We start from the raw sequence: 27,320 nt of genomic DNA, 5'->3' as shown, positions 1-27,320 counted from the left end.
TGGATGCTTGGCAACTGACATGTACTGGTGTGACGGTTGCAGTGTCCCGGGGGGTCACGTGATTCCCCCTTTTGCGGCCTTCTCTTAACAACCGTGTGACTAACTTAATTGCAGTGTTTCACTTAACAACTGTGGCAAGAAAACGGGACAAAACTCACAAACAGCTGTCTGGCTTAGCACTGGACATTTTGCCCTCGGTTGTGGTCGTAAGGCAAGGACTATCTTACTCATTCAAGGCAAGAAAGAAAAAAAAAACATGTGGGAATTTTGGCCCATCCAAGATCTCTCCGTCACAGCCTGCTGCCAAAGCCCAAAGCCCCCTCCCATGAGGCTTCCCTCCCCATCGTAGCAGGAGGGAGGACCCAGCGATCCCAGGCATGCAATTTCGCCTTCAGACTGCTTGCGCAAATCCCCTAGCTGCAGGCTGTCTGGGTTTACGCTGGACTCCATTTCCCATCTTCCCCAGCCAGCATGGTGAATGCAAGGGGTTTATTTGATTGATTAATTGACAATGACACTGCAAAAATTGACTTGGGACCATTGCAGCATCCCTGTGGTCATGTGATGATGATGATGATGATGATAATAATAATAATAATAATAATAATAATAATAATAATAATAATAATAATAATAATTCAATTGCAAAAGGCGGCCTTATTAGGAACTGTTTCCATCCTGCGACGATACCTGTAATACCATCAAACATCCACATCTGCCTATCCCAGGTCCTGGGTAAGGACTCGATAGGTAGACAAAATGCCAAATCCAGTCTGAACATCTGGCTGACTGTGCGATGATCCATAATAATAATAATAATCATAATAATAATAATAATAATAATAATAATAATAATAATAATAATAATAATAGTGAAGTTGGAAGGGACCTTGGAGGTCATCTAGTCCAACCCCCTGCTCAGGCAGGAAAACCTGTACCATTTCGGACAAATGGCTGTCCAGTCTCTTCTTAAAAGCTTCCAGTGTTGGAACATTCACCACTTCTGGAGGCAGGTTGTTCCACAGGTTAATTGTTCTCACTTTCAGGAAGTTTCTCCTTAGTTCCAGGTTGCTTCTCTCCTTGATTGGTTTCTATCTGTTGCTTCTTCTCCTGCCTTCAGGCGCCTTGGAAAATAGCTTGACTCCCTCTTCTTTGGGGCAGCCCCTGAGAGATTGGAATACTGCTATCATGTCCCCCCTTGTCCTTCTCTTCATTAGACTAGACATACTCAATTCCAGCAACCGTTCCTTATATGCTTTAGCCTCCAGTCCCCTGATCCACTTTGTTGCTCTTCTCTGCACTCTTTCTGAGTCTCAACATCTTTTTTACATCATGGTGACCAAAACTGGATGCAGGATTCCAAGTGTGGCCTTACCAAGGCCTTGTAAAGTGGTATATTAATACTTCACATGATCTTGATTCTCTCGGTTAATGCAGCCTAGCACTGCGTTGGCCTTTTTGCCAGCTGCAGCACACGGCTGGCTCATATTTAGGTGATCGTGATCGAAATTCAGATCCTTGGCAACTGACTCGCATTTACGACGGTTGCAATGTCCCGGGATCACGTGATCCTCTTTTGCGAGCTTCAGACAAGCAAAGTCAACGGGAAAAGCCAGACTCACTTAACAACTGTGTTGCTAGCTTAACAACTCCAGCGATCAAATTTTGAGCTCAAAATTTGAGAGAAAATTTTTATAAAATGTTCTATAGATGGCCCTTAGATCCTAAAAAATTATCTTGTATGTATTCCAATATACAGCCCAAATGTTGGAGATGTGGCAATAATGATGCAACATACTTTCATATTTGGTGGAATTGTAAAAAAGTAAAGGCTTTTTGGATTATGATTTGGTGGAACATTCAAAAGATTTTTAGAAAAAAGATAAAGTTTACTCCTCAACTATTTTTACTTGGTATTTTTGTTGACTTAAATGAAAAAGAAACTACTTTGATGTTGAATTTATTAACTGCAGCAAGGTTACTAGTAGGTTCATATTGGAAGAAAGATTCCTTGCCTACTTTAGAAGAATGGATATTAAAAGTATCTAGTTTTGCAGAAATGGCAAAAATTTCTGCTTATTTAAAGGATCATACACAAGAAAGATATATTATTGTATGGGGAAGGTGGATAGATTATATTCAGAAAAAGTATGGAATTAAAAAGTTTTATTTATTTTATGAATGAATTTTAAATATTATAGAGAATTGTTTTATAGGTTATGGAGTTAAAGGTTAATTATGATATTTTCTTCTTTTCTTTTTTTCTTTTTTCTTAATTATTATAATTTTTTTATTATTAACCCTGTATTCTGCTCTGGGAAGTGAAGGGAGGGGGGTTGGGGGTGGGAGGGAGGGTAAGGGTTTTTTTTTTTTCTAATTTAAAATTTTATTGTATTTTTATAAATGATTGTATGTTTAAAAAATAAAAAATTTTCAATAAAAAAAAACAACTCCAGCGATCCACTTGTGGCAGGAAAGGTTGTAAAATGGGGGCAAACGCACTTAACAAATGTCCCACTTAGTGACATCAATCCTGGGCTCCCTTGTGGTCATAAGTCGAGGACTACCTGTACCCTGTCCGGCCATTTCCTGGCTTACCTCTATCTTTCTTCTGCCCGCAGACCAACGAATTGGCACCTGCTTCTCCGCGCTGATTGGTGGACGTTGCGCAGGGGAGCTTCCTGGCCAGTATACCAAGATGCAATGCTGTTGTGACTCTGGGCGCTGCTGGGCCATTGGACAAACTCCGGAGATGTGCCCTGTACGGGGGTCAGGTGAGTGATTTGTCTAAGACCCCACAGCTCCCTGGGGGGGGGGACTCGGGGCAACATCAAGCTCCACAGGAGACCCAAAGAAGGACAAGGGATGAGTGGCACAGCAGTACGACTGCAAATCTGTTGCACTTCCTTCACTGAGATTAGATGCTTGGAGCTTCTCTTTAATTATTCTCATTAATGTTGCCATATCTTTTGCAGCTCCTCTTTAGTTATTCTCATCAATGTTGCCATGTCTTTTGCAGCTCCTCTTTAGTTATTCTCATCAATATTGCCATGTCTTTTGGAGCTTCTCTTTAATTATTCTCATCAATGTTGCCGTGTCTTTTGCAGCTCCTCTTTAAATATTATCATCAATGTTGCCATGTCTTTTGCAGTTACTCTTTATTCTCATCAATGTTACCGTGTCTTTTGCAGCTACTCTTTATTCTCATCAATGTTGCCATGTCTTTTGCAATTCCCCTTTAAATATTCTCACCAATGTTGCCATGTCTTTTGCAGCTCCTCTTTAGTTATTCTCATCAATGTTACCGTGTCTTTTGCAGCTCCTCTTTAGTTATTCTCATCAATGTTGCCGGGTCTTCTGAAGCTCCTCTTTAGTTATTCTCATAAATGTTGCCGTGTCTTTTGCAGCTACTCTTTATTCTCATCAATGTCACCATGTCTTTTGCAGCTCCTCTTTAGTTATTCTCATCAATGTTGCCATGTCTTTTGCAATTCCCCTTTAAATATTCTCACCAATGTTGCCATCTCTTTTGCAGCTCCTCTTTAGTTATTCTCATCAATATTGCCATGTCTTTTGCAGCTCCTCTTTAGTTATTCTCATCAGTGTTGCCGTGTCTTTTTGCACTCCTCTTTAATTACTTTCATTAATGTTGCCGTGTCTTTTGGAGCTGCTCTTTAGTTATTCTCATCAATGTTGTCATGTCTTTTGCAGCTCCTCTTTAGTTATTCTTACCAATGTTGCTGTGCCTTTTGGCACTCCTCTTTAATTATTCTCATCAATGTTGCCATGTCTTTTGCAGCTCCTCTTTAGTTATTCTCATCAATATTGCCATGTCTTTTGGAGCTTCTCTTTAATTATTCTCATCAATGTTGCCGTGTCTTTTGCAGCTACTCTTTATTCTCATCAATGTTACCGTGTCTTTTGCAGCTCTTTAAATATTATCATCAATGTTGCCATGTCTTTTGCAGCTACTCTTTATTCTCATCAATGTTACCGTGTCTTTTGCAGCTCTTCTTTAGTTATTCTCATCAATGTTGCCGTGTCTTTTGCAGCTACTCTTTATTCTCATCAATGTTACCGTGTCTTTTGCAGCTCCTCTTTAGTTATTCTCATCAATGTTGCTGTGTCTTTTGCAGCTACTCTTTATTCTCATCAATGTTACCATGTCTTTTGCAGCTCCTCTTTAGTTATTCTCATCAATGTTGCCGTGTCTTTTGCAGCTACTCTTTATTCTCATCAATGTTACCATGTCTTCTGCAGCTCCTCTTTAGTTATTCTCATCAATGTTGCCGTGTCTTTTGCAGCTACTCTTTATTCTCATCAATGTTATCATGTCTTTTGCAGCTCCTCTTTAGTTATTCTCATCAACGTTACCGTGTCTTTTGCAGCTCCTCTTTAGTTATTCTCATCAATGTTGCCGTGTCTTTTGCAGCTACTCTTTATTCTCATCAATGTTACCGTGTCTTTTGGAGCTTCTCTTTAATTATTCTCATCAATGTTACCATGTCTTTTGCAGCTCCTCTTTAGTTATTCTCATCAATATTGCCATGTCTTTTGGAGCTACTCTTTAATTATTCTCATCAATGTTGCCGTGTCTTTTGCAGCTCCTCTTTAGTTATTCTCATCAATGTTGCCGGTCTTCTGCAGCTCCTCTTTAGTTATTCTCATAAATGTTGCCGGGTCTTTTGCAGCTACTCTTTATTCTCATCAATGTTGCCGTGTCTTTTGCAATTCCCTTTAAATATTCTCACCAATGTTGCCATCTCTTTTTCAGCTCCTCTTTAGTTATTCTCATCAATATTGCCATGTCTTTTGCAGCTCCTCTTTAGTTATTCTCATCAGTGTTGCCGTGTCTTTTTGCACTCCTCTTTAATTATTTTCATTAATGTTGCCGTGTCTTTTGGAGCTGCTCTTTAGTTATTCTCATCAATGTTGTCATGTCTTTTGCAGCTCCTCTTTAGTTATTCTTACCAATGTTGCTGTGCCTTTTGGCACTCCTCTTTAATTATTCTCATCAATGTTGCCATGTCTTTTGCAGCTCCTCTTTAGTTATTCTCATCAATATTGCCATGTCTTTTGGAGCTTCTCTTTAACTATTCTCATTAATGCAGCTGCTTCAGGGTTTCCAAGATACGGTACTTGGTTCACATTAATGGCTTTGCAGATTCTTTCAAGAGCTTTACACAAACCTGTTATATTGTTGACTTACAACCATTCATTTAGGGAATATTCAAAGTTAAAACAGCACAAGAAAAAGTGACTTTTGATTGGTCCTTGCACTTACAACACTGCAGTAACCCACACTCACACAATCACGCTTGGCAACCAGCATGTATTTACAACAGTTGCAGCTTTCTGGAGACACATGATTTGCCATTTGCAGCCTTCCTAACTCTCTTCCAACAAGCAAAGCCAAGGGGGGGGGGGGGAGCCAGACTTCCTTAACAACCCTGTGATTCACTTAACATATAGAGGTATTTTTTAAAAAAGGATATAAAGTGGGACACAACTCACTGAACAACTGTGTTACTTAGTGACAGACATTCTGGATCCCATTGCAGTCATAGATTGAGGACTACTTGTAGTTTTTCAGCAGGTGCTGGCTGCTGTGCCTCTCCTCCTCTCCCTTTCCTTCTCTTCTTCCGTTTCTCCTCCTTCTCCCTCTTCCTTTCTCTCCTTCTCCTTCTCCTTCTCCCCCTTTCCTTCTTCTCCTTCCCCTTTTCTTCTCCTCCTTTCCTTTCTTCCTCCTTCCCCTTTTTTTCTCCCCTTCTGCTTCTCCTCCTTCTCCCTCTTTCTCTTCTTCTCCTTCTCCCTCTCCTCCTCCTCCTCCCCCTTTCCTTCTCATCCTCCCCTCTTCTCCTTCTCCTCCTCCTCCCCTTTCCTTCTCTCCTTCTCCTTCTTTCTCTCCTCCTCCTCCCCTTTCTTCTCCTCCCCCTTCTTTTCTTTCCTTTCCTTTCTTCCTCCCCTTTCCTTCTTCTCCTTCTCCTCCTTCCCTTCCCTTCTTTTCTTCTCCTTCTTCTTTTCCTTTCTTCCTCCTCCTCCCCTCCTCCCTCTTTCCTGTTCTCCTTCTCCTCCTTTCTTTTCCTTTCCTCCTCCTCCTCCTCCTCCTCCTCCTCCTCTTCCTCCTCCCCCCCCATGAGAGACCTCATGTCTTCCATGCCTGCAATCTTCACTTCCAAAGGGACACCACGTCCCAGCAAAGCGACAAAGCCAAGCCGGGACCAGCGTATACACACACAAACACACACACACACACACACACACACACACACACACACAAAGAAAGCAAAGGCCCAGCCACGTGAAAGCTTCGAAGAGAGAGAAAATCTCACTGAGTTATAACATACATTTACAAGGATCACATGGTGGAAACATTAAATAAATGGCCACCCATCAGGCCGGTGAGTTTTACAGCCTCCCCTTAACTTAATCCCAATATAAGGAACGGTTGCTGGAATTGGGTATGTCTAGTTTAACGAAGAGAAGGATGAGGGGGGACATGATAGCAGCGTTCCAATATCTCAGGGGCTGCCCCAAAGAAGAGGGAGTCAAGCTCTTCTCCAAAGCGCCTGAAGGCAGGACAAGAAGCAACGGGTGGAAACTAATCAAGGAGAGAAGCAACCTAGAACTAAGGAGAAACTTCCTGACAGTGAGAACAATTAACCAGTGGAACCACCTGCCTCCAGAAGCAGTAAATGCTCCAACACTGGAAGTTTTTAAGAAGAGACTGGACAGCCATTTGTCCAAAATGGTATAGGGTTTACTGCCTGAGCAGGGGGTTGGACTAGATGACCTCCAAGGTCCCTTCCATCATCATGATCATGAGTACAGAGTACAGAGTACAGAGTACAGAGAAGAGCAATAAAGATGATTAGGGGACTGGAGGCTAAAACATATAAGGAACGGTTGCTGGAATTGGGGATGTCTAGTTTAACGAAGAGAAGGACAAGGGGGGACATGATAGCAGTATTCCAATATCTCAGGGGCTGCCCCAAAGAAGAGGGAGTCAAGCTATTCTCCAAAGAAACCTGAAGGCAGGACAAGAAGCAACGGGTGGAAACTCATCAAGGAGAGAAGCAACCTGGAACTAAAGAGAAACTTCCTGACAGTGAGAACAATTAACCAGTGGAACCACCTGCCTCCAGAAGCGGTGAATGCTCCAACCCTGGAAGTTTTAAAGAAGAGACTGGACAGCCATTTGTCCGAAATGGTGTAGGGTTTCCTGCCTGAGCAGGGGGTTGGACTAGATGACCTCCAAGGTCCCTTCCAACTTTACTACTATTACTATTACTACTATTATTAATAATCGGGAACTTTATCTGCTTTTATCTCTTGCAGATGAATACCGCTGGCTGTGCATCGAAGGTCTTCCGGTCATTCCGGGTTTCCCTGGCAACTTTCCCGGCCTTCCCAGCTTCGGTCCCAATGGAGTTGGGCCGGGGATAAGTGGTCCCGGAAGTTTCGGGCCCAACGGAGCCAACGGACAAGGGGGCATCCCTGGATTGCCAGGGACGGGTCCCGGGAGTTCCAGCATTGGTGAGAGAGGGTGCCTTGCCAAGACGTTGGTTAAAAATCAGAGTTTCCGTACCCGCCAAAGAAATTTCCTGACAGTGGCTCTGGAAGCGGTGAATGCTCCAACACTGGAGGTTTTTAAGAAGAGACTGGACAGACACTTGTCTGAAATGGTATAAGGGTTTTTTGCCTGAGCAGGGGGTTGGACTAGATGACCTCCAAGGTCCCTTCCAACTCTGCTATTCTATTCTCTTCTCTTCTACTCTACTCTACTCTTCTCTTCTCTTCCGTTCCCTTCCACTCCACTCCACTCCACTGCATTCTACTCTACTCTATTCTTCTCTACTCTATTCTTCTCTACTCTACTCTGTTCTATTCTATTCTATTCTATTCCATTCCATTCCATTCCTCTCTTTTCTTCTCTTCTCTTCTCTTCTCTTCTCTTCTCTTCTCTTCTCTTCTCTTCTCTTCCCTTCCCTTCCCTTCCACTCCACTCCACTCCATTCTATTCTATTCTTTTCTATTCTATTCTATTCTATTCTATTCTATTCTATATAGTATATTTAGGTGTGTGTCATGTATGTGTTTCACTTTGAGAGTGGGCAACTAAATTTTATTTTTGATGTGTGTCGTTTTGCCCACAGTAAAAAAATGACGATAAAGGTTATCTTTTCTTATCTATCTATCTTCTATTCTATTCTGTTCTATTCTATTCTACTCTACTTTACTCTACTCTATTCTACTCTACTCAGTTCTGTTCTATTCTATTTTATTCTATTCTTTCTATTCTATTCTATTCTATTCTACAATATTCTATTCTATTCTATTCTATTCTATATTCTATTCTATTCTATTCTATTCTATTCTATTCTATTCTATTCTATTCTATTCTATTCTATATTCTATTCTATTCTATTCTTGACCCAGGGGCCAACACTGTCTCCTTCTCAGGGTCCAGGGTGCTCAAATGCCATCGAACTAAATTGCCCTCCATGCCATCCAGATCCGGAAGGCACAGCAAGTTCCGTGAACTAACGGGGTCCAAAGAAGGAGGCTAATTGGAGAGCTCTTCACAGGGGATGCAAAATTGATCTTGGATTTGGTGGGCCCGCTTCCTGGGATGTTCCTCTAGCAAGGAGTCCTTCACATAGAGCAGTGTTTCTCAACCGGGACTGGTTTCTGAGGGGTGGACTGCAACTCCCAGAATTTCCCAGCCAGCAAGGCTGGCTGGGGAATTCTGGGAGTTGCAGTCCACCCCTCAGAAACCGATCCAGGTTGAGAAACACTGACATAGAACACTGACATATCTGCAGGGGCTGAGATGCTGCCTGGCCTTTTGAGGAGCCCCTATGGAGGGCTTCGGAGACGACACACCAGCACAGAATGTGGTGGGAAGAGGACCTTCGTTTCTGAGGAACGACCCCCACTTTGATGTCCCTTTCGTGGGGTGTTGAGCTGAGATTGTCGAACTGCCCCACCGCGGACATCTCCCGAGTCTGTTGGAATGAGGGGAGGGGGGGGCTGTACTAAAGATAAGTAAATAAATAGTTTGGGAAACCAAATATCTATGGAGGGTCTCCATCCCCCCAGGTCACGGTTGCCTTTTTCAGGAGTTTATTTATTTATTTATTAAAATGTATAGACCGCCCTACTCCCGCAGGACTCCGGGCGGTTTACAATAAAAACACAACATAACTTAACAAGACAAACAATACAGTAACATTCATCCAGGGGTCAGGTTTTATAAACCCCAGGCCTGCCGGAAAAGCCAGGTCTTAAGCAGCTTACGGAAGACCAACAGGGTGGGAGCGGTCCTAATCTCCGGGGGGAGCTGGTTCCAAGACGTGGGCGCCATCACAGAGAAGGCCCTCCTCCGCGGCCTCACCAAACGGCACTGCTTGGCCGATGGGACCTGAAGGAGGCCCAGCCTGTGGGATCTAACCGGACGAAGGGAACTATGAGGTAGTAGGCGGTCTCGCAAATAGCGTGGCCCTGAGCCATATAGACCAGTGGTTCTCAACCTTCTTAATGCCACGACCCCCAACCGGTCGTAAGTCGAGGACTACTCAACTGGTGCAGCACCGTTTGCAGAATGGGACTTTTGGCAAGCTCAGCAGGGCAGAGAAAGCCTGGACAATTCCTATTGGCTTTTGAAAGCCAATAGAATTAGACTCTATTCAAGAGAGTCTAATCTACTGGCTTTCAAAAGCCAACAGAATAAAAGGGAGTAGCACAGCTAAGGAAAAGGGGGAAAAAATGGCGGACTGCGTTGTTTGGCGACCCCCGTGAAATGGTCGTTCGACCCCAAATGGGGTCCTGACCCACAGGTTGAGAACCACTGATATAGAGCTTTAAAGGTAATAACCAACACCTTGAATCGGACCCGGAGACCAATAGGCAACCAGTGCAGTCACGGAGGATAGGTGTAACGTGGGTGTATCGAGGAACACCCGCTATCACTCGCGCGGCTGCATTCTGGACCAGCTGTAGCCTCCGAATACTTTTCAAGGGTAGCCCCATGTAGAGCGCGTTGCAGTAGTCCAGACGTGAGGTGACAAAGGCATGAGTGACTGTAAGGAGAGCCTCCCGGTCCAGATAGGGTCGCAACTGGTGCAACAGACGAACTTGTGCAAAGGTCCTCCCAGCCCCAGCCGTCAAATGATGAGTTAACTTGACTTTCTTGTTTTTTTCTTTGAAAGATGTTTCACTTCTCCTCCCAGAAGCTTCTTCCGGTCTGACTGGATGGTGGGGAAGGGAAGGATTGATACTCCTTGCAGACTGCCGGTCATTTGCCTTCTTTGAGAGAGTCGTTGAGGCCACTTGGAGGTTTCTCTGTGTCCTGAGGGTTACCTGAGGGGTGCAAATGGGTGTGTAGCCTCCTTGGAAGTGTTGAAGGAACTGTGTGGTAGACTTAACAGTTCCAAAGAGGCTCCACACCCATTTGCACCACTCAGCTGACCCTGAGGATACAGTTAAACCTCCAAGCGGCCTCAACGACTCCAAAAGGAGGCAAATGACCAGCTGTCTGCAAGGAGTATAAATCTTTCCCTTCCCCTCCATCCAGTCAGAGCTGAAGAAGCTTTTGGGATGAGAAGCAAAACGTCTTCAACGAAAAACAAAGTCCAGTTGCCGCGTGAAAAAGCATCGTGGAAGCAAATCCACAGAGCATGTGAGGTCCATCAGCAGAATTTGGGGCAGGGGCATTTCCCGGAGGAGGCTGGATCTTGCTCTAAAAGTCCTTTCCGTAAAACGAGGGTTCTAGTCCTCATGGTTCAGCCACCACAAAAGTGGCTGCACTGTACCCAGGAAGATCTTGAATTTGGGTCAGCGGGCTCAGTGTGCCAACAACAAGGGCATTTCTGGCCCTGGCAAGATCCCTCCCCAAGAGTTGGGGGGGGCTTCCCCTTCGCATGACCCCCTGTTGCCGTGTCCCTTCTAGGCACCGCGACGCTGAACCAGACGATCGACATTTGCAAGCATTTCACCAACCTGTGCTTGAACGGGCGCTGCATCCCAACCCCGTCCAGCTACCGCTGTGAGTGCAACATGGGCTACAAGCAAGACGTGCGGGGCGAGTGTATCGGTGAGCAAACCACAGTCTGTGCAAAGCCAGGCCGATGCTGGTTCCTCGGGGTGAAGTTGGGTTCACAGCCAACGTGGATGCTGCAGGTCCCCCAAAAGTGAAGACGGTGGCTTTGACCGCCAGATCAAACTCCCGCCCTGTGACGCACAAACAAAAGCAGCGGAGCTTCCGTTGGGGACAAGGCCACCATTTTGAATTTTTTGGGACAGTCTTTCCTGCTGCCTGCCATTCAGACATGCATGCAGAAACTAAGCCAGGGACAAGATTTGCTCGGGAACAAATTCTCTGTTGAGAAGATCGAAGCTGTTGCTGATGTGTGGACTTCAACTCCCAGAATTCCCCAGCCAGCACGGTTGGCTAAGGAATTCTGGGAGTTGGAAGTCCACGCATCTTAAAGCTGTCAAGGTTGGGAAACCTTGGGTTAGATCAAAGGTGGAGAATTACGGCCCCTTTATGATTTGTGGACTTCAACTCCCAGAATTCCTGAGCCAGCCATGCTAGATAAGGAATTCTGGGAGTTGAAGTCCACAGGTCATAAAAGGGCCATAGTTCCCCCATGCTGGCTGAGGACTTCTGGGAGTTGAAGTCCACAGGTCATAAAAGGGCCATAGTTCCCCCATGCTGGCTGAGGAATTCTGGGAGTTGAAGTCCACAGGTCATAAAAGGGCCATAGTTCCCCCATGCTGGCTGAGGAATTCTGGGAGTTGAAGTCCACAAGTCATAAAAGGGCCATAGTTTCCCGCCCCTGCGTTAGATGAACACAATTGTTGCCTGTTCTTCTCTTTGATTCAGGGTTAGCCTGTGCAAAGTCAGGGACATGAGTGTATGAGCCTGAGATGACTTGTAACAAAAATGTGCGAGAGAAATTAATAAAATAACGCCAATTCTCAAGGTAAAATGGAGGTTGCGGGTACATCATTTCGGCACGTATGAAAGAAAAACCAGCTCTGACAAACCCCATAGTAAAAGTATAGACAACATGGCCCAATTAGATGTAAATATATTGTTATGAGAAAAGGTCTGAGTCTGGTCAGACACCTGATGAATCGTCCTTGATTCTCCTGGTCTGCCTTTTTTTATCTTTGCGCCTGCATTCCTTTTCCCCATCCTCCCCCCCCCCCAAGTTTGTTGGCCAGCTGAGAAGCAATCATTGTTGCACCAGCCACGCCGGTTTCAAGCTTGACACTTATAATTAAAAGATGACGGTTTCTGTCTTTAAAACCCAGCAGAAGCGTGTGGGAGAATGGAAAAATTGCCGCTCTGCGGGCAAACGATTAGGATTTGCTAAGAGATGAGAAGTGAATTGCAGATTTAGCCACCCAGTTAATTTCCTGTGCCCCAAATGTATAAATGGTCCGAGAAAATTATCATTCGCTCTGTTATTTGTCTTTATGATCACTGCTGTCATATTAGCTGTAGGGCTCCTGCCTGGGATATGACTCAGCCCAGATTAAAAGACAACCTTTCAGGTCTGCTGATTTAAAAACATCGGGGAGGCCTGTCTGGCAAAACTGGGCTTTTAAATTAGGGACAGGATGTCTCCAGCCAACAATGAATGCTTCTCCAAATCTCCCTGAATCTATTTATCCAGTGACAGGCGTGGGAATAAGGTTTGGGCCATTAATTACAACAAGGCCCAATTTGGATGAAGATAAATGCTTGGGACAATAATTGTTTCAATGTTCTGGGAAAGATGGCATCGGACAGGCTAGGAGACTATGACATCTGATGCCGAAAAAAAAATGGATTTGCGATTCTTCCAAAAATGGCATCTTCCTTCAGTTTTAGCAGGGATTGTCCATGGAGGTTCTCCCTCACCCAGGTCACAGTTGTCCCAAAGTTTTTTGTTTTGTTTTTCGACAGGCATCTGGACTTTCCTTGTTTTTCCTCTGAAGACGTTTCGCTTCTCATCCCAGAAGCTTCTTCAGCTCTGACTGGATGGTGGGGAAGGGAAGGATTTACAGTCCTTGCAGAGAGCTGGTCATTTGCATCCTTTTAGAGGGTTGTTGAGGCAACTGGAACAGTCTTCTTGGAACGGCTGAGGACACCATCTACCTCCAGTCCATCACACCGTCCCTTCAGCAGTTCCAAGAAGTCTCCACACCCCTTTGCACTCCTCAGGTGACCCTGAGGACACAGATAAACCTCCAGGTGGCCTCAACGACTCTCTAAAAGAAGGCAAATGACCATATATACATACATATAGTCTATTTCCAACTGACTCATATATATATATATATATATATATATATATAATATAATATATATATATATGTAGGTCTTTGGTTGTTCGGGTTTTCTCCCGCGTAAAAACCGAACAACAAAGACCTACATACAATACCCGCGAAAACCTCAGAAAACATATATATATATATATATATATATATATATATATATATATATATATATATATATATAGGTCTTTGGTTGTTCGGGTTTTCTCCCGCGTAAAATTGGAAGTGTCTTGGCGACGTTTCGACGAAGTCCCATTCGTCATCTTCAGGCTGGTGTTTTCAGCTTCGTGCTTCGAGCAGCACGAAGCACGAAAGCTGAAAACACCAGCCTGAAGATGACGAATGGACTTCGTCGAAACGTCGCCAAGACACTTCCAATTTTACGTGGGAGAAAACCCGAACAACCAAAGACCTACATACAAATACCCGCGAAAACCTCAGAAAACATATATATATATATATATATATATATATATATATATATATATATATATATATATATATATATATATATTCTCTCACATATCTCTCTCTCTCCCCCTCTCTCTCTCCAATTCTCTCCCTCTCTTTTTTCTCTCTCTTCTTCCCTCTCTTTCTCTTTCTCTCCCTCTCCCTCCCCCCTCTCCCTCTCTCTTTCTTCCTCTCCCTCTATTTCTCCCTCTCTTCCCCCCTCTCTCTCTTTCTCTCTCCCTCCCTCTCTCTCTTTCTCTCCCTCTCTCTCCCTCTCCTTCTCTCTGTCTTTCTCCCTCCCTCCCTCTCTTTCTCTCCCTCCCCCTGTCCCTCTCTCTCTCTCCCTCCCTCTCTTTCTCTCCCTCTTCCTCCCCCTCTCTCTTTCTTCCTCTCTCCCTCTCTTTCTCCCTCTCTTCCCCCTCTCTTTCTCTCTTTCTCCCTCTCTTTCTCTCTCTCTCCCTCTCCTTCTCTCTCTCTCCCTCCCTCCTCTCTCTCTTTCTCTCCCTCTCCCTCTCTCTTTCTTCCTCCCTCCCTCTCTTTCTCCCTCTCTTCCCCCCCTCTCTCTCCCCAAGACATGGACGAGTGTTCCAGCAGCCCCTGCCTCCACGGTGATTGTGTGAACACCCCTGGCTCCTATCACTGCAAGTGCCGTGAAGGTTTCCAGAGCACGCCCACCAAGCAAGCCTGCATTGGTAAGTCAAAGTAGGGTGACAGGCACAGAGTCAAGATGGCTGTTGAGAAGGGGTATATAAGAAAGAGGTGAGTCTCCCATTGCATCGTGGTAACCATCTTCTCAGCATTGTTTGGACTCTCTCCTCCACATCTGGAACAGAGATAGGAGCTGCTGGGAATGTTCCAGGGAAGGGTCTTGGGAGGTGCAGCTGGGGGGTGCAGGACTCCCCCCCCCCATTTGAGGATTCTGAGTGGCGGGATAAGCTTTCCTGCCCTCCAGTCTCCCTGGGCTCGCCTGCAGTTCTTCTAGGCCACGTTTTCTCAACCTCGGCTACTGTCTGGACTTCAACTCCCAGAATTCCATAGCCAGCCCTGCTGGCTGTGGAATTCTGGGAGTTGAAGTCCACAACAACTTCAAGTAGCCAAGGTTGAGGTACACTATTCCTGGCAGTGGACTCACCCTGTGGACCCTCTTTTAGATATCGACGAATGCATCATGAACGGTGTGATGTGTCGGAACGGTCGCTGTGTGAACACCGATGGCAGTTTCCAGTGCATCTGCAATGCCGGCTTTGAAATCACACCGGACGGCAAAAACTGCGCAGGTGAGGAAGGGCTGGAAGAATAGAACAGAATTACGGAATAGCATAGAAGAGAAGAGAGAAGAGAAGAGAAGAGAAGAGAAGAGAAGAGAAGAGAAGAGAAGAGAAAAGAGAAGAGAAGAGAATGCAGAATAGAATAGAATGCAGAATAGAATAGAGTAGAAGAGAAGAGAAATAGAAATAGAAATAGAAATTAAATGAATAGAATAGAATAGAATGCAGAATAGAATAGAATAGAATAGAATGCAGAATAGAATAGAATAGAATGCAGAATTGAATAGAATAGAATGCAGAAGAGAATAGAATGCAGAAGAGAATAGAATAGAATGCAGAAGAGAATAGAATAGAATGTAGAATAGAAGAGGATAGAAGAGAATAGAAATAGAATAGAAATAGAAATTAAATGAATAGAATAGAATATTATAGAATAGAATAGAATGCAGAATAGAATAGAATGCAGAATAGAATAGAATAGAATGCAGAATTGAATAGAATAGAATGCAGAATTGAATAGAATGTAGAATAGAATAGAAATAGAAATTAAATGAATAGACTAGAATGTAGAATAGAATAGAATGCAGGATAGAATAATGTAGAGTAGAATAGAATAACTTTATTGTTGCTTTAAATGTACACTAATCGGCATACATTAAAATGAAATTTCATTGCATACAGTTCTCAAAGGGTCACCACCTCCAATATACACTACATAAATATGATCAAATTTGTTTTGCATATACTCACGTACCCACATATAGTCTATGACACAGCGAAACAACACAGCCTAGCCCGGATGTACACATGTACACGGTGAGAAAAACGAACCTTGCGAGTTGAATTCCCCCCCCCCCCCCACATGCAGACATTCCAGAAAAGAAGCATCACATTTATTTCAGCTTCACATAGCAAACTGCCACACCCCCTCCTCTTGGCTCTTTCCTATATATGAGTGACATCATCATGTCATGGCCACGCCCACTTCTGTGTCATGGCCACACCCATCGTGGCTTCGGGCTCCTCCCCCAGTGGCTAAATTGATTTTTATCCTGTCCAGGGTAACTCTGACCAGTGGATTCCCCTAATTTTGTCTATTTAAAAAAAATGTTTGAAGTTCAACTCCCAGAATTCCCCAGCCAGTCTTGCTGGCTGGAGAATTCTGGGAGTTGAAGTCCAGGCATGGGAAGCACTGCTCTAATTGGCCATGAGCTGTATTAAGGTGCAGGGGGTGGTCAAAAAAGTCAAGATGGTGGTCAACACTGTGTGTTGTGTCAATGCTGGAAATATTGTATATTCTTGCTTTTGACAATATGCAGAACTGTCTGGTATTTTTGGGGTTAATGCAGAGCAGAAGGGGGGTGGAGGGTAAAGCCCGGGAAAGAAAGAGGAAGGAAACCTTTGACCTTCACACTAATTGGATAATGTGATGTATGTCAGCTAATTTAGGGAGAGAACATGCTGATAATTGAACTGCTCAGAGGAAGAGAACTTAGATCTTAGCATCCCTCCCTTATGCCTGTGCCGACATTTTGTAACAATCAATGACTTTTAGGAAAATAAATGCCTGGAAGTTCTTTGAAGTGTTTCATTAGCCAGAACCATAACACGTTGCACCTTAAAAAAAAACAACCCTGTGTGTCATTTTGACTTCTTTGAGCAGATTGCCCCACACACAACTTTGCACACCAGCTGAAAAGCATCCTGCAGACCTGAAGAGATAGTAATAGTAATAGTAGTAAAGTTGGAAGGGATCTTGGAGATCATCTAGTCCAACCCCCTGCTCAGGCAGGAAACCCTACACCATTTCAGACAAATGGCTGTCCAGTCTCTTCTTAAAAACTTCCAGTGTTGGAGCATTTACTGCTTCTGGAGGCAGGCTGTTCCACTGATTAATTGTTCTCACTGTCAGGAAGTTTCTCCTTAGTTCTAGTTGCTTCTCTCCTTGATTAGTTTCCACCCGTTGCTTCTTGTCCTGCCTTCAGGTGCTTTGGAAAATAGCTTAATTCCCTCTTCTTTATGGCAGCCCCTGAGATATTGGAATACTGCTATCATGTCCCCCCTTGTCCTTCTCTTCGTTAAACTAGACATACCCAATCCTAGCAACCGTTCCTTATATGTTTTAGCCTCCAGTCCCCTAATCATCTTTGTTGCTCTTCTCTGTACTCTTTCTAGAGTCTCAACATCTTTTTTACATCGTGGTGACCAAAACTGGATGCCGTATTCCAAGTGTGGCCTTACCAAGGCATTGAAGAGTGGTATTAATACTTCACGTGATCTTGATTCTATCCTCTGTTAATGCAGCCTAGCACTGTGTTGGCCTTTTTGGCAGCTGCAGCACACTGCTGGCTCATATTTAGGTGATTGTCTACTAGGACTCCGAGGTCCCTCTCACAGTTACTACTATTGAGCATGGTGCCACCTATGCTGTACTTGTGCATTTGGTTTTTCTTGCCTAATGTAGAACCTTGCTTTTTTCACCATTGAATTTCATTTTGTTAGTTAGTGCCCAGTGTTCAAGTCTGTCCAGATCCTTCTGTATCCTAAGCCTGTCTTCTGGAGTGTTGGCTATTCACTCTCTGACATATAGTCCACATAACGACGAGGGCGGCCGTGCCTCCCCCACCCCACCCCAGGGCTCATTTGATATTAATGGGCCAGCTGGTCCCTGCGCTGCAACTGCCTCCAGTTCTGATTTTTGTTTTGTGTTGCATCCCGTCTCAGCCTCCTCCACACTAAAGTCCCACCCCAAGACACACACACACACACACACACAAACACACACCCGCTCTCCCCATCCATCCATTCATCCATCCATCCTGCAAACGATGTGCTTGCAGGGGCCACTCCGAGAATAAGGGTCCGCAGGCAAGGTAGGGGTGACCCCTGGGCTAGGTATCCAGACATCATCATGCAAAAAATGTCACTGGCGCTATTTGTGCTCAAGGGTTGTGGCGGGTGCCTCTTCGGTCAGGCTGGCGAAGCTTATCCCTGGAGAGGACAAAGCTCTCTTTCTTGCGTCGCCTGCGTTCCTCTGGCTGACCCAGGCCCTGGAGCTGCTTCTGACGCACAGCTGGACCTTCATCCCGCAGGGCGCCTTGGCCTCGAGGTCTCTGTTCTTCTAGGCCCGTCCTGAGCGGCTGCTGGCGGCATGGCCCTGCAGGAATGGAACGAGGGAGGGAGGGAGACAATGGAGAAGAAGGAAGAGAGGGAGAGGAAGGGAGAAAGGGAGGAAATGGAGAGAGGGAGGGAGGGAATGGAGGGAGGGAGGAAGGAGATGGAGAAAGAGGAAGGAAGAGAAGAGAGGGAGAGAAAGGAGAAAGGAAGGAAATGGAGAAAGAGGAAGGGAGGAATTGGAGAAGGAAGAGAGGGAAATGAAGAGGGGAATGAAAAAAGAAAAAAGGGAAGGAAGGAAATGGAGAGAGAAAGGGAAGGAGGAAAAGGAGAAAGGAAGGGAGATGGAGAAAGAGGAAGGAAGGAAGGAAAGAGGGAAGGAAAGGATAAAGAAAGGAAGAGAAGGAGGAAGGAAGGAACTGGAGAAGAAGGAAGAGAGGGAGACAATGGAGAAGAAGGAAGAGAGGCAGAGGAAGGGAGGAAGAAAGGAAATGGAGAGAGGGAGGGAGGGAATGGAGGGAGGAAGGAAGGAGATGGAGAAAGAGGAAGGAAGAGAAGAGAGGGAGAGAAAGGAGAAAGGAAGGAAATGGAGAAAGAGGAAGGGAGGAAGGGAGGAATTGGAGAAGGAAGAGAGGGAAATGAAGAGGGGAATGAAAAAAGAAAGAAGGGAAGGAAGGAAATGGAGAGAGAAAGGGAAGGAGGAAAGGAGAAAAGAAGGAAGGAGATGGAGAAACAGGAAGGAAGAAAGGAAAGAGGAAAGGAAAGAAAGGAAGAGAAGGAGGAAGGAAGGAACTGGAGAAGAAGGAAGAGAGGGAGAGAAGAGGGAAATGGAAAAAGAGAGGAAGGGAGGAAGAAGAAATGGAGAGAGGGAGGGAGGGAATGGAGAGAGGAAAGAAGTAGGAGAAAGAGGGACAGAAAGGAGAAAGAGAGGAAGGAAGGAAGGAATTGGAGAAGGAAGAGAGGGAAATGAAGGGGGAAATGAAAAAAGAAAGGGAAGGAAGGAAATGGAGAGGAAGGAGGAAAAGGAGAAAGGAAGGAAGGAGATAGAGAAAGAAAGGAAGGAAAGAGGGAAGGAAAGGAGAAAGAGGAAGAGAAGGAGGAAGGAAGGAAGGAACTGGAGAAGAAGGAAGAGAGGGAGAGAAGAGGGAAATGGAAACAGAGAGGAAGGGAGGAAGAAAGGAAATGGAAAGAGGAAAGAAGTAGGAGAAAGAGAGGGACAGAAAGGAGAAAGAGAGGAAGGAAATGGAGAAAGAGAGGAAGGAGGGAAGGAAGGAAGGAAGGAAGGAAGGAAGGAAGGAAGGAAGGAAGGAAGGAAGGAAGGATGGATGGATGGATCCCTGTTTACCTTATTGATTTGAAATTATTCTACCTCATTCTTTTGGGCATACCTATTCTTTACAAACCAAGAAGAATACCGTGAAATAAAATAACGGTATTTCAATTGGCATCGAGTCCGCCATGCTCAAAGCTTGCCAGTGGCAAAGTGGCCCGAGCCTCCCCCCCCCCCATGCCTCTGGCTTCCCCGACTCTTGTGCTGGGGGGGGGGGTGTCCATAGGGCAGCCCCCCCTTGACGGCTTTCTCTCCCCCTCTGCCCCACAGATCACGACGAATGTGCCACGACCAACATGTGCCTGAACGGAATGTGCCTCAACGAAGATGGCAGCTTCAAGTGCATCTGCAAGCTGGGCTTCGTGCTGGCCCCCAACGGGCGCTACTGCGTGGGTGGGTACGGGGGGGGGGGGCGGAAGGGGGGGGGCGCTCCCGGCCGGAATGGGGCTGGCCCATCCGGTTGGACTCATAAAATCCTCAGACTCTTTCTTTCTTTCTTTCTTTCTTTCTTTTCTTTCTTTCTTTCTTTCTTCTTTTTTCTTTCCTCCCTCCCTCCTCCCTCCCTCCCTTCCTCCTTTCTTTTTTCCGCTTTTCTTCCTTCTTTTTTTTTTTTCTTTTTTCCTCTCTTTTCTTCTTTTCCTTCCCTCCCTCTTTCTTTTTTCGGGGGGCTTTTATTCTTCCTTTCTTTCTCTTTCCTTTTCCCTCCCTTTTTCTTCCTCCTTCTCTTCTTTCTTTCTTCTTTCTTTCTTTTTTCTTTCTTTTTCTCTTTCCTCCCTTCCTCCCTTTTTCTTCTTCCTTCCTTCCCTTCCTTCCTCTTCTTTCTTTTTTCTTTCTTTTCTTTTTCTCCCTCTTTTTTCCCCTTCCCTCCATTCTTTTTCTTTTCTTTCTTTCTTTTTCCTTTCCTTTTCTTCCTTCCTTTCTTCCTTCCTTCTTCTTTCTTCTCTTCCTTTTCTCCTTTTTTTCCTTCCTTCCTTCCTTCCTTCTTCCTTCCTTCCTCCCTTCCTTTCTTTTTCTAGTTTTCTTTTTTTTCTTCCCTCTTCTCTTCTCTTCTTTCCTTCCTTTCTCCTTTCCTTCTTTCTTTCCTCTTCCCCTCCTCCCTTTTCTTCTTCCTTCCCCCTTCCTTCTCTCTTTTCTTTCTTTCTTTTTCTTTCTTTTCTTCTTCTTTTCCTTTCTTTCTTTCCTATTTCCTTTCTTTCCTTTTTTCTCCACTAGTTCTTCTTTCTTTCTTTCCTTCTTCCTTCTTCCCTTCCTTTTTCTTCTTTCTTTTCCTCTCGTTCCTTTCCTTTCTTCCTCCTTTCCTTCCTTCCTTCCTCCTTCCTTCCTTCCTTCCTTCCTTTTTTTCTCTGGTTTCTTTTTTTTTAGTTTCTTCTTTCTTCTCTCTCCTTCTCTCCTTTCCTTTTTTCTTCTTTTTTCTTTCTTTCTTTCTTCTTTTTTCTTTCTTTCCTTTCCTTTCCTTCCCTTTTTTTCCTTCTTCCTCCCTTCCTCCCTTCCTTCCTTTCTTCTTCTTTCCTTTCCTTCTTCCTTCCTTCCTTCCTTTCTCTTCTTTCTCCCTCTTTTCCTTCCTTCCTCCCTTTTCTCCTTCCTTCCTTTTTTCTTTTCTCTAGTTCTTTTTTTCTTTTATTTTCCTCTCTTTTTCTTTCCTATCCTATTCCTCCCTCCTTTCTTCTTCTTTCTTTCTTTCTTTCTTCTTTCTTTCTTTCTTTCTTTCTTTCTCTCTTTCCTCCTTCCCTTTTTCTTCCTTCCTCCTCCCTTCCTCCCTTCCTTCCTCTCTTTTCTTTCTTTCTTTTTCTTTCTTTCTTTCCTTCTTTCTTCCTTCCTTCCTTCCTTTCTCTTTCTTCTTTCTTTCCTCCCTCCCTCCCTTTTCCTTTCTTCCTCCTTTTTCCTTCCTTCCTTCCTTTCTTTTCTCTAGTTTCTTTTTTTCTTTTATTCTTCTCTCTCTTTCTTTCTTTCCTACCCCTTCCCTCCCTTCTTTCTTTTCTTTCTTTCTTTCTTTCTTTCTTTCTTCTTTCCTCCCTCCCTCCCTTTTTCTTCCTTCCTCCCTTCCTCCCTCCTTCTCTCTTTCTTTTCTTTCTTTCTTTCTTTCTTTCTTTCTTTCTCTTTTCTCCCTCCCTCCCTCCCTTTTTCTTTCTTCCTCCCTTCCTTCCACCCTTCCTTCTTTCTTTCTTTCTTTCCTCCCTCTCTCCCTCCCTTTTTCTTTCTTCTTTTCTCTAGTTCTTTTTTCTTTCGTTCTTGTCTCTCCTTTTTCTATTCCATTCCTCCCCTCCTCCCTCCATTCTTTCTTTCTTTTCTTTCTTCCCTCCCTCCCTTTTCTTTCTTTCTTCCCTCCCTTTTCCTTCCTTTCTTTCTTTTCTCTACTTTCTTTTTTCTTTTGTTCTTCTCTCTCTTTCTCCTTTTCCTTATCCCCTTCCCTCCCTCCCTCCATTCTTTCTTTCTTTTTTCTTTCTTTCTTTCTTCTCTCTCTTCTCTTCTTTCCTTTCTCTTCCTTCCCTCCCCCCCCCTCTTTCTTTTTCTTTCTTTCACAAATGGGCTTTAACTTACAGAGGACATAATAACAGGGAAATAAGCAAGCAATCCCCCTGGAATTATGGCAAATGAAGCTGTCCTGCATGAGGCGAGGAGGATGTGTTGCTGCAGAACACATGAGCAGAAATAGGGTACAAGGGACAGGAAAGCAGATCTTTGCTAATCTTTACTATTTTATATTATTTGTAGAGATTTGCATACGCCTTGTTTCCCCACCTTGGCAACTTTAAGCATTGCTGGCTGGGGAATTCCGGGATTTGTTGCTCATGTCTTGAAGTGGTCAAGATTGAGAAGCACTGCATGCATACACTTCAAAGAATCCTGGTTATTGATAGAGAGAAAAAAACAAAATCAAAGTGCAACTATTGCCAAAAACTAATTAGCAAAATGAGGTCCTTCTGCCTCCAGCCCCTAAATACTCAGCAGAGAAGTAAGTTCTTCAACCCTCTTGAAGGCCAAGAATTGAGGACATCCTGTATCATAGTCCAGAGGTCCCCAACCTTTTGGGCACCAGGGATCGGTTCCGCGGAAAAAGGTTTTTTTCCGTGGGCTGGAGGGTTGCGTGATTTTGTGTGTTGCCTGCATCCCACGGATGGGGCTTTGCTTGTTTGTGGCAGTTGCTGGCATGCCGCGGATGGTACCGATCCATCGACCGGGGGTTGGAGACCCCTGTCCTAGGGGACAAAGGATTGGGGCCTCACTTAAGATGAGATGGAAACCTTCAGCAGATCTTCCTCTTGGAGGTTGCTTGAGTTGGGCTGAACGGTTGTCTCACAACCACATGGTCACTAGGGCTAAATTTGCTCCCCCCAATTGGTGTATGGGTGATGCATTTTTTAAAAAAAAAACAAGTTTTATTAATTTTCCATTTTTACAAAGTTTCAGGGATTAAGGGAGACATGGTGGTTGGGTAATACACAGTCCAATAACAAGCTTTTCCATACATATGTCAGTTTACATCATCAAAAATTTCCCTTCGTTATTATACCAGTTTGAGTGCCCAAACTGCCACCTAAAACCCACTTATGCATCATCGGGTGCCGGGTGGGCATGCCCCACTGGGTGGGCATGGCCCATTGGCTGGGCATGGCTGCGATGGTAACAGCAGACTGGGTGGGACTTAAAAGTCAATCAATCAATTCCAACTTTACAAGATTTTTTTTTTTCTCGCGAGAAGTTGAAATTGACTGATTGATTGAACCTTTTTTTGTGTACACGGCAGCGGAGGCCTAAAGCGAAAAGGTTTTATAAAACCCAGCTGAAGGCCTAGGACTGGGGCAAGGGTGCGCGTGCCCACAGGGAGCACTCTGAGTGCCGCCTCTGGCACCCGTGCCATAGGTTCGCCACCCACTGTTATAGTGATTTAACTTCTTTTGACCCATCTAGACTATAGTAGCCTCCAGATTCCAAGTCAAGTCTTCAACAGGTTTCCAGTCTGGTTTAGAGTAGCTATCTACAACCAGTGTGATCAATGTTCTGATGATATTTCTCTCCAAGCTGATGGATTATCTCCAGCAGCCACTTCAGGTAGACCTTAAATAGCGTAGAGGAGAGAATTCGGTTCTGTGTGGAACTCCTATTTTGGAGCAACTATAGTCACGATCCCTCCTTCCCACTCACACCACTATTCCAACATGGGTGAACATTGTTTTTTTATTTATTTTATTTATATCATTAATTTGTGGCAGCAGACCAAAAATCCTCGTCTCACTGATAAAACAATTTCAGTTAATTATACCGGGCAAATTTGCTGTGACTATCTGAACGATTTACAGGCAGTCCTCGACGTACGGCCATTGAGCCCAAAATTTCTGTCGCTAAGCGAGACAGTTGTTAAGTGAGCTTTGCCACAGTCGTTCAGTGAATCCCGGAAGTTGTTAAATTAGTCACATGGTTGTTCCGTGAATCTGGCTTCCCCGTGGACTTTCTTGTCAGAAAGTCACCAAAGGAGGAATCATGTGATCCCCCTGGGATGCTGCGACCGTCATAAATATGAGCCAGTTGCCAAGTGTTCGGATTCTGATCACATGATCATGGAGATGCTGCAATGGCTGTACGTGTAAAAAATGATCATAAATCACTTTTTCATTCGAACAGTCGCTAAACGAACTGCTGTAAATCTAGGCCAGGGGTAGGCCACCTTGGCTCTTTTATGACTTATGGACTTCAACTCCCAGAATTCCTGAGCCAGCCATGCTGAGGAGAAAGGAGAGGTTTCCAAGCTGAGCCATGCTGCTTAGGAATTCTGGGAGTTGAAGTCCGCGAGTCATGAGGGGGGCCATAGTTCCCCCATGCTGGCTCAGGAATTGTGGGAGTTGAAGTCCACAAGTCATAAAGCGGCCTAGGCCTAGGGCAGGGATAGGCAACCTTGGCTCTTTTATGACTCGTGGACTTCAACTTCTGGAATTCCTGAGCCAGCATGGGGGAACTATGGCCCCCTCATGACTCGTGGACTTCAACTCCCAGAATTCCTCAGCCAGCATGGCTCAGCTTGGACACCCCTCCCTTTCCCCTCAGCATAGCTGGCTCAGGAATTCTGGAGTTGAAGTCTATGAGTCATAAAGAGCCAAGGTTGCCTACTTCTGGCCTAGGCCTAGGCTGCTTCATGACTTGTGGACTTCAACTCCCAGAATTCCTGAGACAGTATGGCTGAGCCTTGGAAACCTCTCCCTTTCCCTCAGCATGGCTGCTCAGGAATTCTGGGAGTTGAAGTCCACGAGTCATAAAAGAGCCCAGGTTGCCTACCCCTGGTCTAGGACTGTCTGTACTGGCCACAAAGGAATTATACTGTTGCTATGTGACTTCCGAAACAGCAGTCTAAAACCTGTATTTCAGGCGTCACGCTTGGGAGGTCAGCTCCATGCTGCAGCTTCCTTTGCCCTCCAACGAAGGAAGGGAACAACACTTGCTAACTGCCGCTGTCTTTCCTACTGCAGACGTCGACGAGTGTGAGACGCCGGGAATTTGTATGAAGGCTGGTGTATCAACACCGAGGGCTCGTTTCGGTGCGAGTGCCTGGGAGGGCTGGCCATCGAGTGGACGGGGCGGGTCTGCGTGGATACCCACGTCCGCAGCACCGCTACGGTGGCATCAAGAAGGGCACTTGCGCCCGTCCCTTCCCGGGAGCCGTCACCAATCTGAGTGTTGCTGTGCCAATCCAGACCACGGATTCGGAGAGCCGTGCCAGCCTTGCCCTGCCAAAAACTCCGGTGAGTCCACTTCAGAGAAGGGATCGTTGGGGACGCCAGTTTTTGTTTCCCCTGAAGACGTCCGAGCTAAAGGCTCTCGTCTCCTCTGGATTTTCAAGCGGTTAAACTTCTCTGTGCACAGCAGAGTACGGGAGCTCTGAGGAGCCCGCAGCAGAACAGGCTAAATATTTTGGTGAAGGTTATCTTACACACAGTTGAGGTGTATATAAGAAAGAGGTGAGTCTTTCATTGCATCATGGCAGCATCTTCTTGACATAGTTTGGACCCTCCCCTCCATATTTGGGGCAGAGATGGGAGCTGCTGGGAATATTCCAGGCATGGGTTGTGAGATTAAGCTGCTAACATCAGAAGTTGTTGTTAGTTGCGAAGTCGTGTCCGACCCATCGTGACCCCATGGACAACGTTCCTCCAGGTCTTCCTGTCCTCTACCATCTTCTGGAGTCCATTTAAGCTCACACCTACTGCTTCCGTGATTCCATCCAGCCATCTCCTTCTCTGTCGTCCCCTTCTTCTCTTGCCCTCCATCTTTCCCAGCATCAGGCCTTCTCCAGGGAGTCCTTCCTTCTCATTAGGTGGCCAAAGTCCTTGAGTTTCCACTTCAGATCTGGCCTTCTAAAGAGCAGTCAGGGTTGATCTCCTCTAGGACTGACAGGTTTGGTCGCTTTGCAGTCCAGGGGACTCGCAGGAGTCTTCTCCAGCACCATAGTTCAAAGGCCTCAATTCTTTTGCGCTCAGCCTTTCTATGGTCCAACTTTCACAGCCACACATTGCCACTGGGAAAACCATGGCCTGGACTATACGCACTTTTGTTGGCAGGGTGTCTCTGCTTTTTTAACATCAGAAGTGGTGGAAGTCAACTCTGGGTGGAGAACAGGACATATTTATTCCCTTAATTCTTTGGAGAGAGGAAGAGATGTTAGGTCAGTGGTGGTGAACCTATGGCACGTGTGCCAGAGGCGGCACTTGGAGCCCTCTCTGTGGGCACACACACCGTCGTCCCAGCCTCGCCTCCTCCCATGGCCCCCACCTCACCAGCAGCCCCCCCTGGAGGAGAGTTGCCCCCGGGCGCGGCCCACGCGAAGCAGCAAGCCAAGGACAGCTGTGCAGCGGGGACAAGACTCTGCCCTTGCACCCCATGCACACAGATGATGCGCAGGGCACGGATGGAGGACGTGGCCATCATGGCGCTGCTGGGCTGCTGGGTGATCTGTGGGGGGCCATGGGGGTGGTGGGTGGCCCAGCGGGCAGGGCAGAGCAGAGATGGGGGCCGGTTTTGGGGCACTCGGTCCCTAAAGGTTCTCCATCACTATGTTAGGTGGAATAACTGATTCCTTAGCACTTTCTGTGTTGCCCACAAGCACCATGGATCGGGCTGGTCATTCCTACATATAAATGTCCTGCTCTCTTAGTGTCCTGTTTGGGATCTGGGGAGAGCAGTGTTTAAGAAAACCTTTTTTTTTCCTGAATAGAAGAAATTTGGCTGGGGAAAAAAGAGAATGACTGATTGCAATTGAGTTGTTTTTTTTTTTTTAAAAAAAATCAACTTTCTTTAGATCAGTGGTTTCTCAACCTTTTTAATGCCACGACCCCCAACCGGTCGTAAGTCGAAGACTACTCACCGGTCCTATAAGTCGAGGACTACTCAACTGGTGCAGCACCGTTTGCAGAATGGGACTTTTGGCGGGCTCAGCAGGGCAGAGACAGCCTGGACAATTCCTATTGGCTTTGGAAAGCCAATAGAATTAGACTCTATTCAAGAGAGTCTCTTCTATTGGCTTTCAAAAGCCAATAGAATAAAAGGGAGTAGCACAGCTAAGGAAAAGGGGGGAAAATGACAGACTGCATTGTTTGGCGACCCCCGTGAAATGGTCGTTCGACCCCAAATGGGGTCCCGGCCCACAGGTTGAGAACCGCTGCTTTAGATGGCCTGGGCAAGGTTACTTTTTTTTAACTTGGAATGACCAAGTGATCCATCTGCACGGTTGAAGTCCTTCCTGGAACAGCTGCATAGGGGAACAAGCCTCAGGGTGAGCTTGTCCATCTGGAGAGGCCATCTCAAGCCCACGGGGACGGGGGGGGAGGACAAATCAAGAGATC

The 27,320-nt window shown here is 45.5% G+C and overlaps 1 protein-coding gene across 1 annotated transcript in view; it reads left to right on the top strand.

Moving 5' to 3' along the window:
- The window catches only part of FBN3 (fibrillin 3), a 169,788-nt gene that overhangs the window by 40,826 nt on the left and 101,642 nt on the right, over nucleotides 1-27,320 (top strand). Inside the window, 10 exon segments of the mRNA XM_039324520.1 lie at nucleotides 2,622-2,774; nucleotides 7,339-7,536; nucleotides 10,952-11,095; nucleotides 14,352-14,471; nucleotides 14,931-15,056; nucleotides 19,762-19,884; nucleotides 24,951-24,983; nucleotides 24,986-25,090; nucleotides 25,093-25,146; nucleotides 25,149-25,223. Coding sequence (XP_039180454.1) covers nucleotides 2,622-2,774; nucleotides 7,339-7,536; nucleotides 10,952-11,095; nucleotides 14,352-14,471; nucleotides 14,931-15,056; nucleotides 19,762-19,884; nucleotides 24,951-24,983; nucleotides 24,986-25,090; nucleotides 25,093-25,146; nucleotides 25,149-25,223 — 1,131 coding nt within the window.

Source organism: Crotalus tigris, unplaced genomic scaffold, assembly GCF_016545835.1.
Source record: "Crotalus tigris isolate CLP2741 ecotype Arizona unplaced genomic scaffold, ASM1654583v1 scf7180000024302.2721777, whole genome shotgun sequence".
Lineage (NCBI taxonomy): Eukaryota > Metazoa > Chordata > Lepidosauria > Squamata > Viperidae > Crotalus > Crotalus tigris.
Note: the sequence above shows the minus strand (reverse complement) of the source record. Positions and strands in the feature narration are given on the sequence as shown.